Source organism: Schistocerca nitens, chromosome 5, assembly GCF_023898315.1.
Source record: "Schistocerca nitens isolate TAMUIC-IGC-003100 chromosome 5, iqSchNite1.1, whole genome shotgun sequence".
NCBI classification, from domain to species: Eukaryota; Metazoa; Arthropoda; class Insecta; order Orthoptera; family Acrididae; genus Schistocerca; species Schistocerca nitens.
Window position 1 is genome coordinate 368,461,874 of NC_064618.1, and position 26,394 is coordinate 368,488,267.

At 42.5% G+C, this 26,394-nt stretch overlaps 1 protein-coding gene across 1 annotated transcript in view; it reads right to left on the reverse strand.

Moving 5' to 3' along the window:
* LOC126260459 (multiple PDZ domain protein) overlaps nt 1-26,394 on the reverse strand; it is a 1,565,360-nt gene that overhangs the window by 722,751 nt on the left and 816,215 nt on the right. Inside the window, exon 13 of the mRNA XM_049957788.1 lies at nt 12,245-12,432. Coding sequence (XP_049813745.1) covers nt 12,245-12,432 — 188 coding nt within the window. The remainder of the gene's footprint in view (nt 1-12,244; nt 12,433-26,394) is intronic.

The following is a 26,394-nucleotide window of genomic DNA, read 5'->3' on the forward strand; positions in this document are numbered from 1 at the left end:
ATTGCTTTTGTTTCATCTCGGCAGTTGTAGATATTCCTTGCATTTGTACTTCACCGATTTTGTCCGCGGCTTGTGGTCTAGTGGCTAGCGTTGCTGCCTCTGGATGACGTGGTCCCCGGTTAGATTCCCGGCCGGCTTGGTGATTTTCTCTGCCCGTAGACTGTGTGTTTGTGTTGTCCTCATCATTTCATTATCATCATCATCAAAAATTGAAAGAAAACAGTCCTCGGTCACTATTTTTAACGAATTAACCGGGTTTCAACACTGCTAGGCGTGTCTTCCTCAGAATTTAAATCAAAGAATGGTCTATAAAATGGTCACAGAATTATGACTAAAAACGTATGATACACAGTATAAGTACAGAATCATCGTGAAAGACTCATAAATGACGAATTAAAGAGAAAGGAAACAATATAGGCTTTTAACATTCCATCGCCCATGGATGACGATATCGTCAGAGATAGGGGACAATACCTTTTCAAAGGAAACATCCCAGCATAGTCCTTAATCGATTTCAGGAAAAACCCGGAAAACCTAAATTGATGGCCGAACAGGGATTTGAACCACCGCCTTCCTGAATGCCAAACCAGTGCCTAGGTCACTGCACCACCACGCTCGGTAAAATTAAAGGGGGATTTGTTTCAACTTCCATTGTGTTCTCATGAGGAGTACACTGTATAATTGAGTTGCTATTGATCTCGGCCGCCACAATTTGATTGCCGCTTAATCAGCGACTTAGAGGCCTACCGTCGCGCTAGATCAATAGGCTACACAGTGCGCGAGTCTCTGCAGTGCAGATTCCAGTTAACAGATACGTTGTATGAGCAAGACAGATCACAGCAGCCCGAGCGAATTTATACGAGATGCGTACAGAGTCGAGTATCTAATTAAAGAACCGTCCCATTACAAGACCTTCTCCCAGTGGCAGATGAAAAATGGTTGGTTATAATGAAGGACAAGATCATTTTTATACCAATGAAGCGAACTCCTCAGTTCGTTCTTATTCGCCTCAAAAAATTGTAAATTGTTTCTTATGTAAGGAACTACTTGTTAAAATGCTTTTCAAAGTAACTGTTCTTATTTATTATGTTTTACCATTTCATATGAACACATACAGGGCTACTATAAATGATTCATTCGTTTTCAGAGCTCTAATGTTTCCAGAGTTTGCGTGTACAAATGTGATTGATGCAAATAGAGCCGTAAAGTCACCGGGCAGTTGATGTTACGAGTGCAGTGTCCCGTCAGAACGGCGACGAAGCAACAAAAAGTTCTTGTGTGCTGGAATATGCGAGATGTTCATCTGTTACAACCAAGCAAAGTGCATCCAGAAGGAATTACGGAAACGAGTTGCTGTCTAAAATGAGCATTGTGCTTTGCTATCGACACATTGGTTGTCACTGCAAACAGAAAAAGTACCTGTCGACCAAGTGTGCCATACGCAACCGAGATGAGAATGTTTCGTACGCAGTGCAAAAAAAAATCTAGGGTCCGCGCTAGCCACGAACTTGGAAAAATGCTGCAAACCTTGTGGAAGATTTATCGACGGCGATTAACATTTCATTCTGCAGCTAGTGCAAGAATTAAAACCCGGCGCCTTCAATTTTGCATCACAATGCAGGAAGCTCTTGAGAGGATGAGCATTTCACCTCCTAGCTGACATCCAGCGACGAAGCAACTTTCCATATATCTGGAAAGGTTAATCGCCACAATGTGAGATTTTTGGACACTGAGCACTCATTCAACTGTGGCGATTGAACAAGATTCGCCAAAGGTTAAAGTTTTCTGCGTAACGTCACACACGAAGCTCCATGGGCCATTTTTCTTCTGTGAGAAGACTGCGACGAGTACCTCCTACCTTGATGTGTTGTATTGTGGTTGTCTCTACAAATGCCTGCTACAGGGAACATCATTCCCCAACAAGATTGGGCACCTTCTCATTGGAGCATCGATATTCGTCGCTACCTAAACGACGAAATTCCGCATCGCTGGATTGGGTGTAGGGATGAAGATGATGTGTCTCTGTTCCCTTGGCTCCCCAGGTCGCCTGACCTAACGCCTTTTGACTTTTTCTTTCGGGGTTACTTTCGGGGTTACACTAAGGACCGTGTTTACGTCCTCCCACTGCCAAGAACACTGGAACAGCTTTGAGAACGCTTGAATGCTGCTGTGATGGCCTTTGACAACTGTTGCTATATAACGTATGGAACGAACTCGACTATCAAAATGGTTCAAATGGCTCTGAGCACTATGGGACTTAACATCTATGGTCATCAGTCCCCTAGAACTTAGAACTACTTAAAGCTAACTAACCTAAGGACAGCACACAACACCCAGTCATCACGAGTCAGAGAAAATCCCTGACCCCGCCGGGAATCGAACCCGGGAACCCGGGCGCGGGAACTCGACTATCAATTGGACGAGAGTGTATGACCAGATGGGCACCCATACAACGTTTGTAGAGTGCGTAATGGAAACTTGGCAGTTTACGGTTCTATTCATGCATCTCTCATATTTGTACATGTAATACTTTGAAAGCTATAGAGCTTTAAAAACGAATGAACCGTTTACAGTACCCCTGTATATTCTGCAAACCACTGCGAAATGCATGGCCGAGGGCACTTGGCATTCCACCGCGTATTAGGATTCCTTCCCGTTCCAATCGCATATGAGACGCGGGAAGAATGGCTTCTTAAATGCCACTGTGAGCACAGTAATTCGTCTAATTTCACCTTCGTAGTCTCTCTGGGAGTTATACATAGGCAGCTGTACGATATTTCTGGACTATTTACTTAAACTGGTTCTTAAATCTTCATACGTAAGCTTTCGCGGGATAGTTTGCTACTTGGTAAGTTACCAATCTTCAGCTCGATTGTAACATTTCCGTTTCGCTCTTTGGCGGGAATTGTACACTTTCAGTATTCGCTGTTAGCACTGCATTAGCACGTTCTGTTGTATGAATCCCACACGCTTCAGTAGTTATGTAAATTAAAGGTGGAGGGTGGAGAAAGGAAAGGGAAGGAATTATTGTTGTAAGCTGCGCGTGGTGAGTGAAAATGTGTGCTGGACCGGAACTCGAACAGAGGACCTCCTGCTTACTGGGCAGTTGCGTTAACCACTGCGCCATCCGGACACAGTGTGCATCACAGGTGAGCAGACTATAACACTCCCACCCAGCGCCGTCTACCCGCAGTCCCCGTCCATATCCATGTCTCCCTTCGTCGCTTCTTTGAGATATCCGCAGGAGAGCGAACGTAATATTATATCTCTACTCAAGGTGGAGGATTCACGGCACATTGAGGCGATTCAATTATATTAATGCGCGTTCATACAAACGCTTCAATAATGTTCTAAGATCTGGGACACACACGTTCTGTAAACAGTCTCTTTTGTAGACTGATGCTATTTTCCCAGTATCCCGCCAATTAATCGAAGTCTGCCGCCTACTTTACTTTCGACAAAGCCAATGTGACGTTTCTATTTCATATCCTTACATACTCTTACACAAAGATATTTATATAAGTCCACTGATTCCAACTGAGACTCCTTGATATTGGAATCACAGGATACTACTTTTTTGTCTTTCGCGACGTGCCTGATTTTACATTTCCGAAAATTTCAAGCAAGTTCCCAATCTTTTCACCACTTTGGAAGCTCATCGAGATCAGACTGAATACATGGGAACATTTTTCAAAGAGTACTTCATCACAGGTAATAGTATTTCCTGCAGAAAGTCATTAACATTTTCTGCAAGGTCATTAATATAGAAAACTAACAGCAATGGTCGATGCAAAGTTCCCTGGGACACAAACCTGTTGATCAATCTCCATCCAGGATAATAAGCCATGTCCTCCCTGTCAATAAATCCTTAATAAAGTAATTATTATTTAAAATACGAATTTATCTTGTACAAAAATTAGTTAATTATAAATTAAGCTTCTGCTGTCACGATTGATCAGCGTTGACGCTTTGAATGAGTGAGTGAGTGATTGAGTGAGGGCAACTACAAAGGTTAAAGCATACTCACTTATTAACCCTTCGCAGAGTTGACAGTTGCGTCAGGCCACATCGACGTTTAGGGCAACGTATTAAAGGGAAGTTCCTCACGAACGAGGCTGTTAAACCAACGGAAATTTTGATAACTACGACCTATATATGAATGAGGCAAAAAGCACTGCGAAATGAAAGTCGCAACAGACAGGCGACGACAATTGTGAGGGGTAACTACATTCTAGCGATATGCAGTATCAATGAAGGTAACTACCGCCCAACGTCCATGAGAGAGCCGCTCTGTGATAATGGAATGCGCAGTCCCACTACTAATCTTCGTTTTAAAAGTAAAGTCTGTTCGAGTTGGATTCAAGAATATATGAATCAAAATGACCAATTATACCTGAAACAGAGACGACCACCGCCACCAACACCACCGCCACCACCATTACATTAACTAAAATTTGATGCCTCACGATGTTTCCTGCAAACACATACCTTATTTTTGCCAAAATATTATGCTACTAAGTTCTTCTCTCCCAGATTCGATTCAGCAATCTCTACATTATTTATCCATGTAAATATTCAGTATCGTTTTTCGTTCATGTTTCACTTCCATTGAAGAACACATCTACACAAGGCACTGACCTGACTGAATGCCTAGCGCCAAGTGCTAACGACAGAAATTTGAAATTTGGAGAGAGTGTTGATCTTATGTTGTAGGCGTCGTTTAAGAGGGGATTTTTCAAAATTCCACCATTAAGGGGGTGATATAGAAGCTGAAAGGATTTCTGAAAATATGTCTCTATCAAGGGAATTGTGAAGCGAGAACTACGAAAATTAGTATTTGGTTTCTTGATCAAAAATTTTTTAAAAAAAACCTTGCCTCACCAATTTTGGAAATTCAGCTCCTACAGGGGTGAAATAACGAATAAAGTTTTTTTTTAAATAACTCATTAATAAAGATCCACTAAAGTATTTTAAAGATACGTCTATGAAAACTGGTGTTTGACTTCTCAGTTACAAATTAAAAAAATACTTCTTTCTGCGTTTTTGGAAATTCAGACCCCTAAGGGAGTGAAATATTGGATGGAAAGTTTTATGAAATTATTTCATTATGAAAGCATCTTCAAAGCTAACTATGAAAATTTTTATTTGGCTTCTCTATCAGAAATAAAAAAACATGTGTTTCACTGTTTTCGGAAATTCAGTCCTCAAGAGTGTGAAATAGGGAACGAAAATTTTTAAGAAAATATTTTGCTATATTAAAAAAATTTCAAACTAAATCTATGAAAATTGGTATTTCATGGCTAAGTTATATATAAAGAAATATGTGTTAGAGGTTGGAAGTTTCTGTGGATATATCACGTTAATATCGCAAAAGGTTTGATTAACAAAAATCGCTTTTTGGTCATAAATATATTCAGAATAGATCACGTTTCTTTTGCCTTATTTAACGTGAAAAGTTTACAGGTGTTGCATTTTGTGAACAACATAATTATTTGATTAAAGGAAAACAAAAACAAAAATCGGTACAGACCATACAGTCTATGTGAGCAAAGCAGTGGGCGCTAGGTTAATGTTCTACAATATCATATTTCTCTTCTTGAGAACACTTGTTCTTGACATAGCCCGTGTGCATTTTGTGTGCGTCAACCTTTAACGTAAATAACGTTGTCAAAACATATCACGAATATCGGACTGCAATTTCAATGGCAAACCTCTAAGATTGTATTTCTTCTCCCTAAACTTAAATTTCCTTTGCATATTTCTCTTTGGTTTCGTTTCCTGCTTGCTCAATCTACAGACCGAATAACATCGGGGATAGATCACAATCTTGTCTCACTCCCTACTCGACCAATGCTTCTCTTCCACGCCCTTCGACTCCTATTAACAGTAGTTTGGTTTCTGTACAAGTTGTATTTAATCTATCGCTACCTGTATGTTATTCCAGCTACCTTCAGAATTTCAAATGGTGTATTCCAGTTAACACTGTCAAGAGCTTTCTCAAAATCTGCAAATGCTATAACCATTGATAACCTTCGTCAGCTTAAGCCACGGTACGCAAAGTTTATTCGCCTTCTTGTCTGTCTTTTACTTTTCTTCTAAGATGAGTCGTTGGGGCTGTATTCCTGGAGTTTCTCCCAGTTCTCTGGAAGCCAAACTGATCTTCCTCAAGGTCGGCTACTCCTGACGCCTTTCTTCTATCAAGGTCTTTCAGCGATCTGCTAAATTCTTCTTGCAGTATCGCATCTCCTATCCGATCTTCACCTACTTCCATTTTTCTTTATGTAATATTGTCTTCAATTTCATTTCCCTTGTATATCCCCTCTATGCTTTCTTTCCACCCTTCTCTTCTTTGCTTACTACTTGCTAGCCGTCTAAGCTGTTGATATTGATATAGCCATCCCTATTTTCTACAAAAATCTCTTTAACTTTCGTATAGGCGCGATGTATTTTCCCTTACTTACAAGACTCTACGTCTGGTGAAAGGAAGCAAAAAAAAAAAAAAATTATGGGTGGTGGTTTGGGCGAAATGAGATGCAGATTGATAGGTTTACCATGAAATCGAACTCATTTCAAACTGCCAAAATTCTGTTAACCAGTGTTTTGAAAGTCTAAGCAATTTTGACAAGTGAAGTTAAACGTATTTGGCAGGCAGCCACTGGGAAATCTAAAGCAAGGGGGTACGGGGATTGAGAGCTGAACGCTGACTTAATTCGCCCACCCGAATTAGCTCATGCAAATTAATGCCACCTACCATTGCAGCCTATAGTCGAGACGGTGTACGAAGCTACCTGACAGTTGGTAGCGTTGTTGTAAGCTTTCAACTGGAAAGTCTGGTACCGCACGCCGCGAAATTTGAATCCCCGCCAGACGTCATGGACGTCGAAGACCCCTAGAGGTCTCTGCACCATCGCGCCGTAAGCTGTGGCGGCGCGCGCCTCCTGGCCCGCTTTTAGTGTGAGGGCGCCACAGTCGAACACGTAGTTCCAGCGGCCAATAGCGGCGCCCCCGATATACTACTTAAGCGCCTGCCTCTTACTCATCCAGAAAAAAAAAAAAACTGGAATTTTCTGCCATTTTACCTTTAAGTCACCGATTTTATTGCCAACTGTTATTTTTTCTTATCTTCATCTTTTTAACACAACTTCTGTAGGCTGAAGAGCGGCGTAGTAAGCTGCTGCCAGCCCGCCCCCTTCGGGGGGAATTGAAATTCAATAAAGAAAAAAAAAAAAAAACTCATCCAGCGAGTCCAATTTGCGTACGTCTCTGGACACATCGCATCGCGTTAGACAGCTTACTTGCTTTCTTGTCCTGCGAACGAGTGGACGTGGTTGTTAGGTTTCCTTGTGACTCCGCTGTTTCGATCTTGTTGTTCGTTCTGTCCTTCGTTAGTCGTGTCCGTGTCCGTCCTCTCCCGTTGTGTTGTTGTTCGCGGGCCGCTCCGCGGGTCCCGCCGCGCTTTCCGTCGCTTCAACTCCAGAAAGTGCTAACGTATGCGGGCGAAAACAGTAGCTGTCTACAGAGTTGTGACAACACTAAGGTGTTGCGATAGAGACGTTTACAAAATCGCATCACGTCACTGGTTGATGTAAGCCGCCAAGGCTGCTGCGCCTAGCCCACAGTAACTGTCAAGGACCAACTTACGCCGAGACATCTGTAAGTAACTTGTGTGTAAGTAAGGTTTTGCTCCGGCATTCGAAAATTCGACGTCATTGGAAACCCGGTGTATTTGGATTGGATATTTCGTAATAAATGCCTTGCTGCAGGCGTTACACACTGACAGACAGTCGCCAGTGATTTGGCCGTTCGAAGGGAGGGATGGTGGTACACCCTTTGTGTCCGAGCGTGCGCGCGAACGCCTGTGTGTGTGTGTGTGTGTGTGTGTGTGTGTGTGCGCGCATACAAGGCTCAAGAAATAGACAACAAAAGCACGAGAGGCCGCCACCACAAAGGCACATCGCTCACCAACACCCTTTCAGTGCCGAGCAGTCGCCTCCACATGGCGCTTGCTCTTTGGGACCGCCTCCTGCTTCCGCCGTCACGTCCGTCAGCGCATCGTATTCGTCCTTGGATAGTGCTGTCAGCAGGCAGAGAGAGCACTGTCAGCCGGGGACTACTTTACTGCTCTTAGTACTGACGGACACGGCGATCCTTCCACCGACACGCTGAAAAGACGACACACTGCACACTGTGGACACGCTCTCAGTTCAACCCCTGTAGCGCCAACAGTTCCTGCAGTTCGGCTATTCCGACAAGTGCTAACATTTCCTGCAATTACACTACGTAGCACAGTTGCACGAGTTCCGTTCAGGGCACTACACTCCGACTTCGCAATAGCTATTTACATATAACTAGGACAGTCAAACTCGTGTCTCTATAAGTACTTTTAGACACAGTGAACTGTCATAGAATGCCAAGAGACAGCAAATTATTTAGATTTCACTGTATTAGGCACAGGGCATCAAGTGACTGGTACCAACTACTACCGAAGTTAAGTAATGTTTTTACCACCCTGCAAGGAGGTGTATAATTTGATAGCACTAGTGTGCAAACTGCCACTGTGATATTGCGTGTAAAGTAGGACACACTTACGATATTTACAAGTTTAAAATTTGGTACTTTTTATACATTTTTGAAAAGGTTGGAGTTTTTACTGTACGGTAACGACGATTTGTGTCCCATTATTGCGTACCCTCCATAATTTGTAGCCATTTTTATAATGCCATATGTTTTTCATGCGATGAAAGTTTGAATTATTGGAGATTTTGGACATTCGCTTCAACTAATTGGGAGGCAAGAATTAGCATATCATTATTTATATTACTGTTACATACCCTTATGTGTTGCAGAAACAGTATAAAACTGAAGTAGGTAAATTATAGGTTGGGGTAAACAATATAATACAAAAGCATGAACTTTCATTTAACATGAGTCACTTTCATGTAGTTAAGTTTTTATACCAAGAGAGATATTAGAGATAACTTTATCTTGTTCAGTAATTTACTTCCTAGCGTGAATGTGTAGCTAATATCACTACTAAAAATTTCCCAATTTCAGCCAATATTGTAAAAACATAAAATTAAATGTGTAATGTGATTAACATAATCCAAGCCACAGTTGTATTATTTTAAGATTAGAAGAAGAGGATGCCCTTAGCAGCAGCAGAAAGACAGAGTAGGAGGAGGTAAAAGTTAAAGAGTGAAGTAAAATATGAAGAATTTAAGAAGCAGCAGCTCAAAAAAGCCAGCAGAAGCATAAACAAAAGTTTCTACATAAGCAAGGACTGTTATTAAAAGAAAGAAGAGCTAAAAACAGGGAGAAAGTTAGAAAACATAGGCAACAGAAGATGCAAGATAAGCAACCTAGTAAAGCAAGTTTGTCACCGTGTAAGTGACATAGTGCTCTGAATAAAGCCATGGTTCGAGTGCTGCAATTGCTTACATTAGCAAGGTACTGTCAATTGTAGCTCAAAATGTGAAGGTAGTTTAGGAATGGTCAGATGGACCTGCCTCACAATTTAAAAACAAATATTACTGCTGTTGTACTTCAGTTTCGATCATTTCATAATGTGCAAATCTATTGGAACTTATTTGCTACATCCCATGGTAAAGGAGCCGTAGATAGAATTGATGCAGTTCCAGAACGGCTAGTGGGGAATGCAATAAAAAAGCGAAAATTCAAAGTAGGTTATGCATTAACTTTCGTTCAGGTAGCTGCAAGTAACACAACTATGCAGGTTTTTCATGTGTCTATTAATGAAATTCAAGGAATCAATGTGAAACTTAATATGGCTCAAATATTTTCTTCAGCACCTTCAGTATCAAACATAAAAAGCATTCACTGTTTTCAGTACAAAAAAGGAGTACTAAAAACATATCTGCTGTCTCCATAGAATTTTGCTGCTGCAGATCATCATACTGCACAAATTTTAGAAAGAGTGATAATTGGAGACTGGTATAAAGCAGAATATGACAGTAAATTCAGTACTGAAGAAGTGAATTCAGTTTTGCCCGCCCGGTTGGCCGTGCGGTCTAACGCAGGGCTTTCCGGGCGAGAAGGAGCGCCGGTCCCTGGGCACGAATCCGCCTGGCGGAATTGTGTTGAGGTCCGGTGAGCCAGCCAGTCTGTGGGTGGTTTTTAGGCGGTTTTCCATCTGCCTCGGCAAATGCGGGGTGGTTCCCCATATTCCGCCTCAGCTACACTATGTCGGCGATTGCTGCCCACACAAGTTCTCCACGTACGCGTACACCACCATTACTCTACCACGCAAACATAGGGATTACACTCGTCTGGTGTGAGACGTTCCCTGGGGTGTCCACCGGGGCCCGAACTGCACAATATCCCTGAAGAGTGGTTCGGTGTGGGGCGGCGGAGGGGTGACGTGGACTGCGGTAGTCGTCGTGGGTTGTGGACCACTGCGGCTGCGGCGGGGACGGAGCCCCTCCATCGTTCCTAGGTCCCCGGTTAACATAACATAAATTCAGTTTTTGGAAATTCTTACTTAATCAGCGCACTGGAGTGTGGTGGTCACTATTGGAAATGGCCTGTAAAATGTGATGAAATTATAAAACATCTACTTGATGTTACGAATGCAAGAGGATATTATCAGTTCTCTGACTTTTAATTGAATTTGCAGTTCATTTTCCCAGACGTCATGCTCTTATAATTTTTCATAGTGTTTGAGAAGTGAAATGTTAATGTTAAGTTTATCTTATTCGGCACATAATGTCATATTTTCATTTCTCTGTTTGCACGAAAAAATTTTTCCAACAAGAAGTAGCAAGTAACATGAGACACGTAACATAGTCACGTGCCTTTTTCAATATGTTACAATATTTCACATGGTATAAATATTTTTAGAAATCTGTAACTCTGTCATTTGAATGCCAACTTAATATGCCTTTTCTGTGATAAAAACCAGATCCACACTCCTAATAGTTTGAGGACATTTTTGACCTAAAATGCACATTAGGAAAACGAGGCCCGGAATGTGTAACATGAGTCACAACATAAATTACATTCTTGTTCTTTAATTTTAATGCTCTTCCCTGCTTAAATAACACTTCTTGCCTGAGTAACACAATTTATAATGATGATTTACAAAAGAAAATATCGGTTACAGATTGATAACAGGTCAACATAATAAAACACTGATATCAAATTGAGGAGCGCCGGAACAAAATCCCATAAATCCGCTTTTGCTGTTAATACAGAAAGGGTTTTGCTATTTGTGGAGCAGAATAACTGATGATGGTCGAAGTAGAGAATATAAAATGTAGACTGGCAATGGCAAGGAAAGCGTTTCTGAAGAAGAGAAATTTGTTAACATCGAGTATAGATTTAAGTGTCAGGAAGTCATTTCTGAAAGTATTTGTATGGAGTGTAGCCATGTATGGAAGTGAAACATGGGCGATAAATAGTTTGGACAAGAAGAGAATAGAAGCTTTCGAAATGTGGTGCTACAGAAGAATGCAGAAGATTAGATGGGTAGATCACATAACTAATGAGGAGGTATTGAATAGAATTGGGGGGAAGAGGAGTTTGTGGCACAACTTGACAAGAAGAAGGGACCGGTTGGTAGGACATGTTCTGAGGCATCAAGGGATCACAAATTTAGCATTGGAGGGCAGCGTGGAGAGTATAAATCGCAGAGGGAGACCAAGAGATGAATACACTAAGCAGATTCAGAAGGATGTAGATTGCAGTAAGTACTGGGAGATGAAGAAGCTCGCACAGGATAGAGTAGCATGGAGAGCTGCATCAAACCAGTCTCAGGACTGAAGACAACAACAACAACAACAACAACAAATAGTGATCTCTAAATGGCTCCAGAAGCTATAAAAAGAAGAAACACACCATAAAACACTTGATGTCGCGTTGTGCTGAAAATTATTTTGTGGCAGCATGTATTATTACTCCCGTATCTCCCCCCCTACAGCTCGAACACGCGAATACAGCAAAAGTGTATATTTCGGGTTTTGTTCCGGCGCTCCTCAGATGTAATGTTAGGCACCATGGAATCTCCCCCACTCATTTTATTGAACTATACAGTTTTCTGCTACAGTGGATGTTTGGGTTGAAGTAATCGTAACTTTCAGTTACAACACGTGTGTGTGTGTGTGTGTGTGTGTGTGTGTGTGTGTGTGTGTGTGTGTGTGTCTTCCTAGAGCATCCAGTGGCTGGTTACGCCTAAACACAATCCTACATGTTTAGCACGCCGGCCTAGCGGGCGGTGCAGTGCACTGACCTCGAGAATCTCGTCGCCGACGCGCAGGCAGCCGCTCTTGTGCGCGGCGCCGGCGGGGTTGAGGCCGCAGACGAGCACGGCCATCTTGTTGCGGTCCTTGTGGCCCGCCAGGCTGAGGCCGAGGCCAGCGGGCCCGCGCTCCAGCGTCGCCACCACCGCGCCCTCGCCGTACTTCTTCTTTACCTTGTCTGCAACACGACACACCGCACACGTCAGCCCAGCCCAGCAAAAGCACCAACGCTTCGTAAACTGTGTTCCGCGGTACCTTCGGCTTGTCTCTTTCGAAACATTCTAGAAAATACACTACTGGCCACTAAAATTGCTACACCAAGAAGAAATGCAGATGATAAATAGGTATTCATTGGACAAATATACTAGAACTGGCATGTGATTACATTTTCACACAATTTGGGTGCATAGATCCTGAGAAATCAGTACCCAGAACAACCACCTCTGGCCGTAATAACGGCCTTGATACGTCTGGGCATTGAGTCAAACAGAGATTGCATGGCGTGTACAGGTACAGCTGCCCATGCAGCTTCAACACGATACAACAGTTCATCAACAGTAGTGACTGGCGTATTGTGACGAGCCAGTTGCTCGGCTACCAATGACCAGACGTTTTCAATTGGTGAGAGATCTGGAGAATGTGCTGGTCAGGGCAGCAGTCGAACATTTTCTGTATCCAGCAAGGCCCGTACAGGACCTGCATCGTGCGGTCGTGCATCATCCTGCTGAAATTTAGAGTTTCGCAGCGATCGAATGAAGGGTAGAGCCACGGGTTGTAACACAGCTGAAATGCAACGTCCGCTGTTCAAAGTGCCGTCAATGCGAACAAGACGTGACCGAGACGTATAACCAATGGCACCCCATACCATCACGCCGGGTGATACGCCAGTATGGCGACGACGAATACACGCTTCCAATGTGCGTTCACCGTGATATCGCCAAACACGGATGCGACCATCATGATGCTGTAAACAGCGCCTGGATTCATCCGAAAAAATGACGTTTTACCATTCGTGCACCAGGGTTCGTCGTTGAGTACACCATCGCAGGCGCTCCTGTCTGTGATGCAGCGTCAAGGGTAACCGCAGCCATGGTCTCCGAGCTGATAGTCCGTGCTGCTGCAAACGTCGTCGAACTGTTCGTGCAGATGGTTGTTATCTTGCAAACGTCCTCATCTGTTGACTCAGGGATCTAGACGTGGCTGCACGATCCGTTACAGCCATGCGGATAAGATGCCTGTCATCTCGACTGCTAGTGATACGAGGCCGTTGGGATCCAGCACGGCGTTCCGTATTACCCTCCTGAACCCACCGATTCCATATTCTGTTAACAGTCATTGGATCTCGACCAACGCGAGCTGCAATGTCGCGATACGATAAACCGCAATAGGCTACAATCAGACCTTTATCAAAGTCGGAAACGTGATGGTACGCATTTCTCCTCCTTACACGAGGCATCACAACGTTTCAGCAGACAACGCCGGTCAACTGCTGTTTGTGTATGAGAAATCGGTTGGAAATTTTCCTCGTATCAGCACTTTGTAGGTGTCGCCACTGGCGCCAACATTGTGTGGATGCTCTGAAAAGCTAATCATTTGCATATCACAGCATCTTCTTCCTGTAGGTTAAATTTCGCGTCTGTAGCACTTCATCTTCGTGGTGTAGAAATTTTATTGGCCAGTAGTGTAACTTAAAAAATAGCAACATAAATTAGCGTTTCTACCAAGTTGAAAACAAACAAAAAACAACAAACCACCTCTTCCACTAAGTAAATTGAATTTTCGAAACGAATGCGACACCGACAATAGATCAGAGACCGGACGGCTACCTTGCAGATGGCAAACTCGGTAGTGAGGGAAAGATTGCACAACGCGCAATTGATCTGCCATAGCGGAATACCGGTGCAGCTTCAAATACGAATATCCTCAAGAGTCGTAATTGGCGATGTTGATACTTTTACCACCTGCATCTGCATGTTCAGGGTATCCCAGGAGGAATGGTAAATATTCATGGGTATGACAGGAACGATAATTAGAAGCAAAAAAAGTCTACTAAACATGGGCTCTGAAATGCGTACCTTAAGAGCTATGGTAATTTGTTCAGTAGGAGAGATGTCTTTCACTTTAGCGAAGATAAACAAGTGCTCATAGGCATTAATGCATACATTTTAGAGCCCATTTTTACTACCCTATTTTTCTTCAAATGACCGTATCTGTAATATCCCTGGATACTGAGTGTTTCTCAGGCTGTATTTACGATACGGTGTTCTCAGCTTGTGTGTTGACAAAAAGTTGATGAATCGACAGATTGGATGTTGAACGAGTCAAAAGAATTCAGATTTCTTCCACAATGCCTAATATTTTGTATATGTGAAAACAAGAACCAGTGCTACTTATCTCATTAAAAGATAATTCAAAGATTTTTAATTGTGTTAAAGTTTTTTAAGAATTTCTGGATTAATTATGAGATTATTTTTGAAGCATATAAATATAATGTGAAACAATTGTCGCTTGACTGCATATAATTAATTTGCAGAATGCTGCATTAAAATAAATGGCTACAGATTTCAAACATTTTTGCTTCCAAACTAAAAAAGGTATAAACACGATTCTAACGTTCCTGGACAGAGAAAAGTTCAAATTTTTATGCATTGAACGTGAGCACCATGAGCTACATGACAAATATCAAAACGGTGGTTCATTTCCTGCCATACATGAAGTAGCTGGTCTCTAGTTATCCAATTCACAGCGTCAACAATGCAATCTCGCCGACTTTCAGGAGTGTCAAGCACCGTGTGTGTGTGGGGGGGGGGGGGGGGGGGGGGGTTAAAAACGCGGACTTTACCTGAATGACACCATTCCAAGATGTTGTATTGGAAGAGGAGAAGCAGAAGATGAACTTCATCGCCGGTAGCCTCCCAAGTCTCCAGAACCCACACCTTGTAACTTATTTGTGGGGTTACGTAAAGACCGCGTTTTTATCTCCCCCCCCCCCCATGCCTGATGCTCTTTAAAATCTGTGCCTGCGACATCGCTGCATCGTGTGTGGAAGGAAATGACCCATCATTCTGGTATTTGTCGTGTAGCACATAGTGCTCACATTGAATGCATAAAAATTTGAACTTTTCTCTTTCCAGGAATGTTGAAAACCATTGCGTTTATTTAGAAGACTAAGAAACACTTCTCGTGCTAGTAATGATGACCACAATCATGAACTTCAAAGAATCAAAATACCCGTTTTCTAGAAGCAAATGGAATAGAAAACACATCAGAGTTCGTTTGCAAGTGCAGTCTAACGGCTAGGGGCACACCACACTTCATTCGCGCACTGGCTGTAGTAGGCCTACTCCTGAGTTAACGATTTCCGAGTGCTGTCTTGCGCGCCTGCGTCCGTAATGTTAGATTCCATGTCATCTGTTGCATCTCTAAAGAATATTGTTTTATGTAAATAAAGTGAAGCCATATACGCTTTTGAAAGCAGTTTTTCAATTAACATCTACCTTTCGTATAAAACAGAAAAATGTTTCTTTGATTGATGTGGTTACTTTGATATCAAGTCTTTTCAAACGGCTTGAATGAAACTATTCCGTAAAATTGAATTGATATTTTAGCTTATTACAGTGAAAAAACGAGGCGCAATTAGTAACTGATACCTGGATATTAGAAAGAAAAATGAATCTTAATGAAGATTATGTGACCTAACATTTAAATTTAGCCCCTCCTCCCTCATCACTTCTTATCATGTTAGTGACTATACTCCTATCATCCCCTGCCTTTCTCTCTCTCTCTCTCTCTCTCTCTCTCTCTCGTACAACAAAGTTAACAAGTGAGAGTTGTCACCCGAATTCCCATAGTAACAAGCGGATGGAAACGAAGGCAAACGAATACACAGCCGAGATCTGGGAAATTTTCCGAATGTTAAAAAAAAAAAAAAAAAAAAAGTTCAAATGGCTCTGAGCACTGTGGGACTTAACATCTGAGGTCATCAGTCCCCTAGAACTTAGAACTACTTAAACCTAACTAACCTAAGGACAGCACACACATCCACGCCCGAGGCAGGATTCGAAACTGCGACCGTAGCAGCAGCGCGGTTCCGGACTGAAACGCCTAGAACCAATCGGCCAGAACGGCCGGCTTCACGAATGTAACTAAACTACATCTACATACACATACACTCCGTACGCCTCCTTACAGTGTGTACTTTGTGCACCACTAACTGTTCCCCTTGTGGTCTAGGATGCTGCTGACACGAGTCTATCCACAAAATGCGGTTGTAAGTCTTCTTATCAGATATGCTTTTCGAATGCTAGAGTTCTCTTCGAGAACTCGTTGGAATCCAAAACTTCTCAGTTCTCGGATTACCCACTACTAGAGCTCACTGGACACAAACGTCAGCTTGTATGGGGTGCGGCACAAGTTTTTCCAGTCAGAACGAAAAATTTATCGTTCTGGAGCATTTTAGACTGTGGACGGCAGATTATAAAACGACCAATATCACAAAGGCTGTGAAAAATGCGAGGCAACGCACTTTCTTTGTCGAAAACCAAAGCACTCAGATTCAATACTGGGATACACGTTTCTGAGGCTCAAGTACCTTGTACCAGGTGGGTTTTTGTATCAGAAAATGGGAACTATGAAAACATTCTCTTTCAAAGCACTAGGGCGTTAAAGATCTACTTAAAATATTTTTTGATTCTGCTGCAATTTTTTTTATTGCGCAATAAAATTTCAGCAAACGGCGCATTAGTGGTTACAAGTGCTACCCTAAGTCTTTGGTTCTGAGGCTTGCATTGGAATAAAAATCTCTGCAGACGTTTACCTCAACAAGAGGCAGTGTCTGTCTGCACCTATTACGTTGAAGTTGTCGAGATGAATTTGGAAGATATGATAGCAATTAAGTCAGACTCTGAGAATCTTAACTGCTCATACGTGGATAGCACATTGGAAGATGCTGATTGTGATATTCAGGTATCAGAGATCAATTTCTTACCAGGAATAAAGTATTAAACATTTGTGAGGAGTTAAAATTATGATCACTTGTCCAAATGTTAAAATTATGATTATTTTTTCAAATGTTTTTGTTATTTTGTCCACAAGAAATTGAAAATTTTAAGGCTCTCTTTTCAACATATTAAGCGCCCTTGAATCCATACTCTTCTATACAATATTCGAGGATATCTGATAACGCCAACGCAGCAGTTTCACGCATACCCATATTCGGAAACAAAATCTGTGCAGTAGGTGTGTCGGAGGGGCGTGCGTTCGTAGATCACGTTAACGAGGTACCGTCTGATTGTTTCTGGGAGCTCACCAATCACTTTGGTAATGGAGGCGTCTACCTGCACGTTCATTCTCACATTCAGGTTGAAGATGGCCTAAAATCTAATTTATCCCTGGAGAGCGACAATAGAATATAGTTGAACTGTTGCCCACGCCTAAATTCTTTTGCTTGAGCTAATTTTAATTTCATGGGCCTCAATGGACGAAGGCAATTCTTTCAATTCGACGCCAGATCACCTACTTGCTTGTCCTTCATCTATTCCATTTATACAGCTGGAAAGGGAACCTACAGTTTAACGTGGAATCCGAATCGCGTTTCGTTCCTTGCAACTCCTCATATGGTTGAGAGGTAAAGGCTACATTACAGGCAGTCTTGAACGTTTCCGCAGTCCGACTACGACTCGATCCCACGACGTCCCGCAGACCCTTTACCATTAGACCTGCTTGAACTTTTGTTAATAGATGAGACATAAGCCACCCTCTGGACATCACAACGATCTCTTCAACTCGATGTCCACCAATTTATTTCCTGATGCAACCAGTGGTTCCTCAGGATCAGTCCTTCCAATAGTTACGCAATAAAGCGAAGAACTAACCATCCACGTGACTTCTACCTCGCCATGAAGAAATATTCTATCCAATTAAATAACACACCAACGTACCTTGGACTAACTCACGACCGCAAACGAACATACAAACTGCCCTTACGAACCATTCGACAAAAATCTCATGATAGACTAGAACTACTAACCTGTCCATATTTCAAGCCAACAAAGCCTTAATGTGACCAATCCTCTCTCATGTCAATGTCGTTTGAATTTTCGTTCAACAAAAATTCTACCTCTCACTATAAAATCTCTGAACGCCATGCACTCTGCATTACGTTCCGTATCTGTATACTCCTCTTCTCTCCCCCCTCCCCCCCCACCTAGGATCCTGTATGAACTCATAAATTTCGCCTCCGCCCCCCCCCCCCCCACACACACACAGATAACATTCGGATTTTCTACAATTCCCTAAACTGGACACAAATCACCCCACCGTTTTCATCCTTGATTTACAACCCTTTGATTCTTCTGAGCTTTTACCAACACATGCGCCCAACCTTACAACTCGAAATTCTCCGTATCCCATTCCACATCTACCTACGTGAACACGAAATCGTCCTTAAAATCTACCCCTTCTCCCAGATATAGGAGAATACTCCTCTTCCTCTCCATCACAGCTCCCCTCTCCCCGAATTTTTTCCCTTACCTTTCCAGAAACTTGATTCAGGATCCTCCAACAACGATTTCTTGCTATCCAAACACTCCCTCCCTGCAACAATGTTACTCACTTCCTGTAACCCAGTTCAGTATAGTGAAGTGCTGCGCTTATATACATCATCAATTTTCTGCATTTAAAAGGACAACAGTATTTTACTTAAAGTCTTGAAAGTGTAATGCCCATTTTAATATTAAATTCACAGATATTTGCCAAAATTACTGCAATTATTTGGGCATATGCATATGAACAAAACTGAGTACGGGTAGTGGGTGGGAGTAGAGGCCCCCTCCCGCAACTCCCTCACCCTGAAATGTTGGGTGTGGTAAGAGACATCTGTAGCGTAGTCGGAAGTCTAGGTTATGTTGGAAGGTGATAATCTGGTTGGGAATTGTCGAAGCCACTGAATATGTATGTGAAATAAATGTTCTGCTAACAGACTGCAAGGCAACTTCAGAATACCCCCACATTAACTCTTCGAGATTGATTGGAAATTTCAAACAGCCCCTCTCCCCCCTTTAAACACACACACACATTATATATAGGGTGTTTCAAAAATGACCGGTATATTTGAAACGGCAATAAAAACTAAACGAGCAGCGATATAAATACACCGTTTGTTGCAATATGCTTGGGACAACAGTACATTTTCAGGCAGACAAACTTTCGAAATTACAGTAGTTACAATTTTCAACAACAGATGGCGCTGCGGTCTGGGAAACTCTATAGTACGATATTTTCCACATATCCACCATGCGTATCAATAATATGGCGTAGTCTCTGAATGAAATTACCCGAAACCTTTGACAACGTGTCTGGCGGAATGGCTTCACATGCAGATGAGATGTACTGCTTCAGCTGTTCAATTGTTTCTGGATTCTGGCGGTACACCTGGTCTTTCAAGTGTCCCCACAGAAAGAAGTCACAGGGGTTCATGTCTGGCGAATAGGGAGGCCAATCCACGCCGCCTCCTGTATGTTTCGGATAGCCCAAAACAATCACACGATCATCGAAATATTCATTCAGGAAATTAAAGACGTCGGCCGTGCGATGTGGCCGGGCACCATCTTGCATAAACCACGAGGTGTCCGCAGTGTCGCCTAAGGCAGTTTGTACCGCCACAAATTCACGAAGAATGTCCAGATAGCGTGATGCAGTAATCGTTTCGGATCTGAAAAATGGGCCAATGATTCCTTTGGAAGAAATGGCGGCCCAGACCAGTACTTTTTGAGGATGCAGGGACGATGGGACTGCAACATGGGGCTTTTCGGTTCCCCATATGCGCTAGTTCTGTTTATTGACGAAGCCGTCCAGGTAAAAATAAGCTTCGTCAGTAAACCAAAGGCTGCCCACATGCATATCGCCGTCATCAATCCTGTGCACTATATCGTTAGCGAATGTCTCTCGTGCAGCAATGGTAGCGGCGCTGAGGGGTTGCCGCGTTTGAATTTTGTATGGATAGAGGTGTAAACTCTGGCGCATGAGACGATACGTGGACGTTGGCGTCATTTGGACCGCAGCTGCAACACGGCGAACGGAAACCCGAGGCCGCTGTTGGATCACCTGCTGCACTAGCTGCGCGTTGCCCTCTGTGGTTGCCGTACGCGGTCGCCCTACCTTTCCAGCACGTTCATCCGTCACGTTCCCAGTCCGTTGAAATTTTTCAAACAGATCCTTTATTGTATCGCTTTTCGGTCCTTTGGTTACATTAAACCTCCGTTGAAAACTTCGTCTTGTTGCAACAACACTGTGTTCTAGGCGGTGGAATTCCAACACCAGAAAAATCCTCTATTCTAAGGAATAAACCATGTTGTCTACAGCACACTTGCACGTTGTGAACAGCACACGCTTACAGCAGAAAGACGACGTACAGAATGGTGCACCCACAGACTGCGTTGTCTTCTATATCTTTCACATCACTTGCAGCGCCATCTGTTGTTGAAAATTGTAACTACTGTAATTTCAAAAGTTTGTCCGCCTGAAAATGTACTGTTGTCCCAAGCATATTGCAACAAACGGTGTATTTCTATCGCTGCTCGTTTAGTTTTTATTGCCGTTTCAAATATACCGGTCATTTTTGAAACACCCTATATATATATATATTTGACCTGGAGAGGCATGGAGAAAAAACCGACTACTCAAATTACATTCGCAGCACGTTATACACGACACATATCGTCCCCCTTTGAACGTTTGTGCAAGCATGTGCTATACAGATTCTACATTTTCAAAAGAAGTTAGCAATTACACAAGATCGACTTATTTTTGTAAGAGGTACATCAAAAGTAAGTGGTGATAATTTTGCGGCACCATGAATGTATTAGTGGTGCAAGCCTGGAACACATTCGTTTTGCCGTTTTGCCGATTACTTTGTACTTTTTGCCTCGAGTACAGTTAGGGTAAGGTTGCTATAGATGGGCTAGCTCGATTTCTCTGCGGATATTGACAACAGGTGTATTCTAGCACTCATTATGTGTACTCCATGTTGCCAAAGATTCGTCACCTTAATGGCGAGTTGTTGCACGAAGACACAAAGCAACGGCGAAAAAAGGTAAACTGGTGCTCTAGTAATTGACTAGTATTAACGACTGACACGTCGTAGTGATGTGGTAGCAGAGATTAAATGTTTTCAGCCACTATTGGAAAGTACAAGCAATTCACGCCATTTTGTCATATTCAAATTACAACTATGTGCTGTGGACGGAGACTAAGTATTGTTAAGCGATGCAGTGCGAGATGCCTTAAACGAACGACCTCAAATTGAATTTTGCCTAATCTTAGGCCTAAACAGACCACTATAAACAAATTCCAAGTAATGATTTTCACTGTACGTTTTCTAACAGTTTGCGTTTTTACATTCAGTTTTTTTTTACCTTCGAAGGTGACATCTATTTCTTAGCCTTCTAGCTTTAGAATACATGTTAATTTGGTTTCAGATACCGACAAAAACTTCCATATGAAATGTATTGACACTTATTTAGACGTGCGCAGAACAGCTATTATACTATAGCCCATTCATGGAAACTGCCTGGCCTAATGAAGGAAACCCGTCCCCTTGAGTGGGCCTATGACACGTTTTTATTTTACAAATATTTCATTAACAGCGAATATTTAGGAGTTCTGTGTCTATTATAGTGAAATGGCAAAGATAACGTTCACGTTACACTGAAAATACAATATTTATTACAATATTCAAGAATTTTGTTACATATTTTCCTTGGTTACCTATGCATGACAACCGTCCTCTAAACTACAACTGAATGTAGCCTCGTACATTAATTCCTGTAATAAGACTACAATCATCTCAGCGAAAAGAAAACTGCAATCCTTAAAGTGAAGTCATGGATACTATTGGTGACATTGTAGTTAGGGTCAATGAAGACAAAACGGCAAAAGAAATAAACGGAAGACTAAAAATGGCCTGCAGTGCTTCTGATAAACTAAATATCGTTTTTAAAACCATGTTCCCCACGTATTTGAAACGGAAAGTTTACCATTATTGTGTATTAGAGAAGGTGTAAAAACGAACATAGATGTAAATATGACCGCCCCTACCCAAGAGGGTCGACCTATTGGCCAGCACTGTAACTCTTTTATAGAAGTTAGTAGTGAATAGTTAGACCTTATCATTCAAATTGTGTAGATGCAACGTCAGGTTTTGTGCGAATCGGTGTTTGTTCTGAACTATAAAACATTAGCAGGTACGTATCATTTTCATGTCCTTAAGAGCAGCTTAAAGAAATTTCACAATGATATGCTAAAACGAAAATCCTTAGCTACTGTTAGAACCATGTCTTTTGTCACTCGCGTCTTTAGGTTACATGTGATAGTATCCATCTTGCTTAGGCGAAGGCGCAAATATGAAGCCCCATTTATACATCGCAATAGTCCCCGAGGATTTCAAATGCACTTTCTCCGTTCGACATATCTCCTGTCCCCAACATTAAGAGGCGAACCACCACTCGGGGACACAAAACAGCATGCTCGAACGTCCTACAAAGATAAGTTGGACAAATTGCTTGATAAAAATGTTGTCGCTGACTCCGGGGTCAGGATGGGACGAAGAAAGGCCTGATTCTTCATCAGACTCATCAGATTCCTCTGACCCTCCCTTTGTTGACACCGAAAATTGCCTGGATATCAACGATGGGGACACGAAAGACTCGAGGTGATTCAGTCTGCCTCTTCTGTGGGGAAACTGTGGGTTAAATGTATTACGTACCATTTGTGGACACACTTAGATTGCGGCAGGGTTGAAAGGGCATTTAAGTTTACGATATCTGCAAAAAGTATCTGATTTTGTTTTCCTTGTTTCTGCGAAACTGTGAACATCCGATCTTGTTTTCTTAGTAGAAATGTTGCCCATTACGTAACTTCTCCAAAACGGGCATTTTGCCCCATCTTGCTTTGTCTGCACGCGAAAGCGCCTACAGGTCATATTTGGAAGAGGTATCCGATCGATGCCGGCACGCGATTCTTGTGACAAGTAGATAGCGTTCCGTCAATACCTTGCTGACGCGTCTCGCTAATGTAAAAACCACGTATCAACTATCATAGGTTCGTTACGTGAAATTTACACGAGAAAGACTATCAGCATAGGTTACAAGGTGTAATGAACAAAACAGGACTCAGAAAAGATAGTTCAAGCTGCTACAAAAAAAGTACACCTACAATAAAATAGTCCAATAATGTCGTTCAGTGCAGTCTATCGTCGCACTAATTTTTACAGAGATCACCGGAGTCGTGTTTGCTAAACATTTTCAGATCTGTTAAAATAAATAAATGATATGCTACGTCTAATACGCGTGACAGTTTTTCATTCTCTGACAGCTTTTGCGAGTGATATGTGACGTGCAAACAGCGCCGGGAGACAGCGCGTCCGCAATGTCCTATAGTGGGGCAAGATTTTGGACAGTCGCGCTCTGCGAGTTTAGACATCTCGAGTAGACGGCAGCCTCCAGCTATCGAAAGATGCACGCCGCAGCTCGCTGACAAGAAAAACTGTAATTTTTTAGAACATTTCTCGTGGAGAAAGAGCGGTCTGGCTAAAAATACTTTAAAATGGATTACAACTGTCTCGACCACAATAAAACATTTATTGACGATGGTTATTGATTTCGGTCAGAATGTGACCATCTTCAGACCCTTTATAACATGACGGTGGTGGCGGAGAGCGGAGCAGTTTTTATGACTCCACGAACATCAATTGCTTGTGGAGACATAAAACCTGCTCCGTTCCCCACCACCGTGAGGTCGTGGCATAAAGGGTCTGAAGATGGACACATTCTGTCCGAAACCGGTAACCATTGTAAATAAATGTTTTATTGCGGCTGAAACTGTTTCTAACCCATTGTCAGGAGATCTGAGAGAACTCGGTGAGTGCTGAGTGGCCATATTCCGTCCCAAATTTCTAACGTATTTCACCATCTGTACACTGTCACATTTTGGTAATATGTCTGGCCGTACTCGTGCACACATTAAATAAGAATAATCACAAAACTGCTTATTTTGAGCCATAATATGTGGCCGTTGAGTATGTTTGAGCGCAGAAATCGTCCATTTTACCTTCTAAACTGACAGCGCGAGCAGTTATCTATTTCGTAAGTTCTAGATTTAAACAATGCTCGCCGCTAATAGCAATAATAACATCAAACATGTATTATATAAAATTAACAAACACAAATAAAAAATGGTCACCGAAGAGACTCGATCCCACGTTAATTTAAAAATATGAACGGAAGACTAGCGCGTTTCCCACCGCTCAACATTAACACTGCAACGAGCTACTGTATAACCGTAAACTGGCATTGTTGGAACAGTTGACATAACTGTCGCGATAAATACCAACTGTGAGTGAATGTCAGCGATGCGTAGGCAAAAAAAGTAATGAAGAAAGCTGCCAGGAAGTGGATTCAGGACGAAGTTGTACATTTAATTAGTTCAATTAGTTTGTACGAGTAGTAGTTTCGGGTTGAGACCAAATGTTTCTAAAACCGAGGTAAGCCTGTTCCACCTCTCTAATCGCCTTTCATCAGCAAAGATCAGTCCACAGTTCGGCCCTCTTGGCAGAGTCAGATACAACGAAAGCCCAAAATACCTGTGAGTCACTCTGAACAGAACTCTGACATACAACAAACACGTTTCCAACTTGGCCAAGAGGATACATACACGAGTGAACCTTGTGAGAAAGCTGGCAGGCATTACATGGGAAGCAACCACATCAATCCTCCGAGAAGCACCCCTTATACTGTATACTCTGCAGCAGAATACTGTGCACCAGTTTGGCCCCGAAGCGCCCACGTAGTGAAAGTAGACGTCCAACTGAACTCAGTTACGAGAGTAATTAGTGGTACAGTCCGGTCTACACCTACTTGCTGACTACCAGTGCTTTCGAACATCTGTCCACCAGACCTCCGTCGAAAGGATACTCTTTAGAACCTCTGTCGGCAAGTTTCTGGAAACAACTCGATCCCTCTCCATGAAGATCACTGCCCAGGAAACGCCTCAAATCTAGAAGAGCAGCATATGAAATGGGAGTCCAAACACTATCCACAGGATTCGACCAGGACGCAGAGTGGAAACGTGAGTGGCAAGCTACAAGAACCCGAAACCACGAACTTGTAGACAATCCTACAGTTCCTACAGTTAAACAGATATCGGACTGAAGAGGGTAGGTGCAAATACAACATGCCCAAGTGGGGATTTTCAAGTGACAGTGTCTGTGACTATGGTGACACCCAAACAATGAGCCACATTGTGAATGAATGTCCAATCAGACGCTTCCCTGGTGGCATTTAGAAGCTCCATCAAGCATCCCACGAGGCACTCCGCCGGATCGAGTCCATCTACATCCGAGTGTAGTCTGAGCCGTTTTAAAACTTGTGTACTGTATATAATTTCACATGTTCATTTTTATATATATTTCTTTGTTTTGCTAAATGTGTATTACTGTAATTGATGCATACGATAATAATAATTGTTGTGTTGGCAGAAGAGCCAACACCGTGTTACGAGAGGAGGCCGAAATGCACGCGTTTAGCTCACGCAGGCTGGCGTGAGGAGGGAAGGACTATACTGACGTGAGGTCTGGAACATGACAAGGAATTAGAATTCAGAAAGCGGACGTAATTACTTTCATACTTAACTTTAATCCATTAATGATGAACGTCGCTCTTGACGGTACATGAGTCACAATATTATCTGTTCAGAAGACATAGTAACTGAATATGGCGCCTTGCTAGGTCGTAGCAAATGACGTAGCTGAAGGCTATGCTAAACTGTCGTCTCTGCAAATGAGAGCTTATGTAGACAGTGAACCATCGCTAGCAAAGTCGGCTGTACAACTGGGGAGAGTGCTAGGGAGTTTCTCTAGACTAGACCTGCCGTGTGGCGGCGCTCGGTCTGCAATCACTGATAGTGGCGACACGCGGGTCCGACGTATACTAACGGACCGCGGCCGATTTAAAGGCTACCACCTAGCAAGTGTGGTGTCTGGCGGTGACACCACAATAATAAAAGAGGAAAGGCCAGCGTTATGGAATGTACAGTTACTGGGAATTGAGATATGAAGCAAAGTTTGTTGGCTGAAATGACTACAATT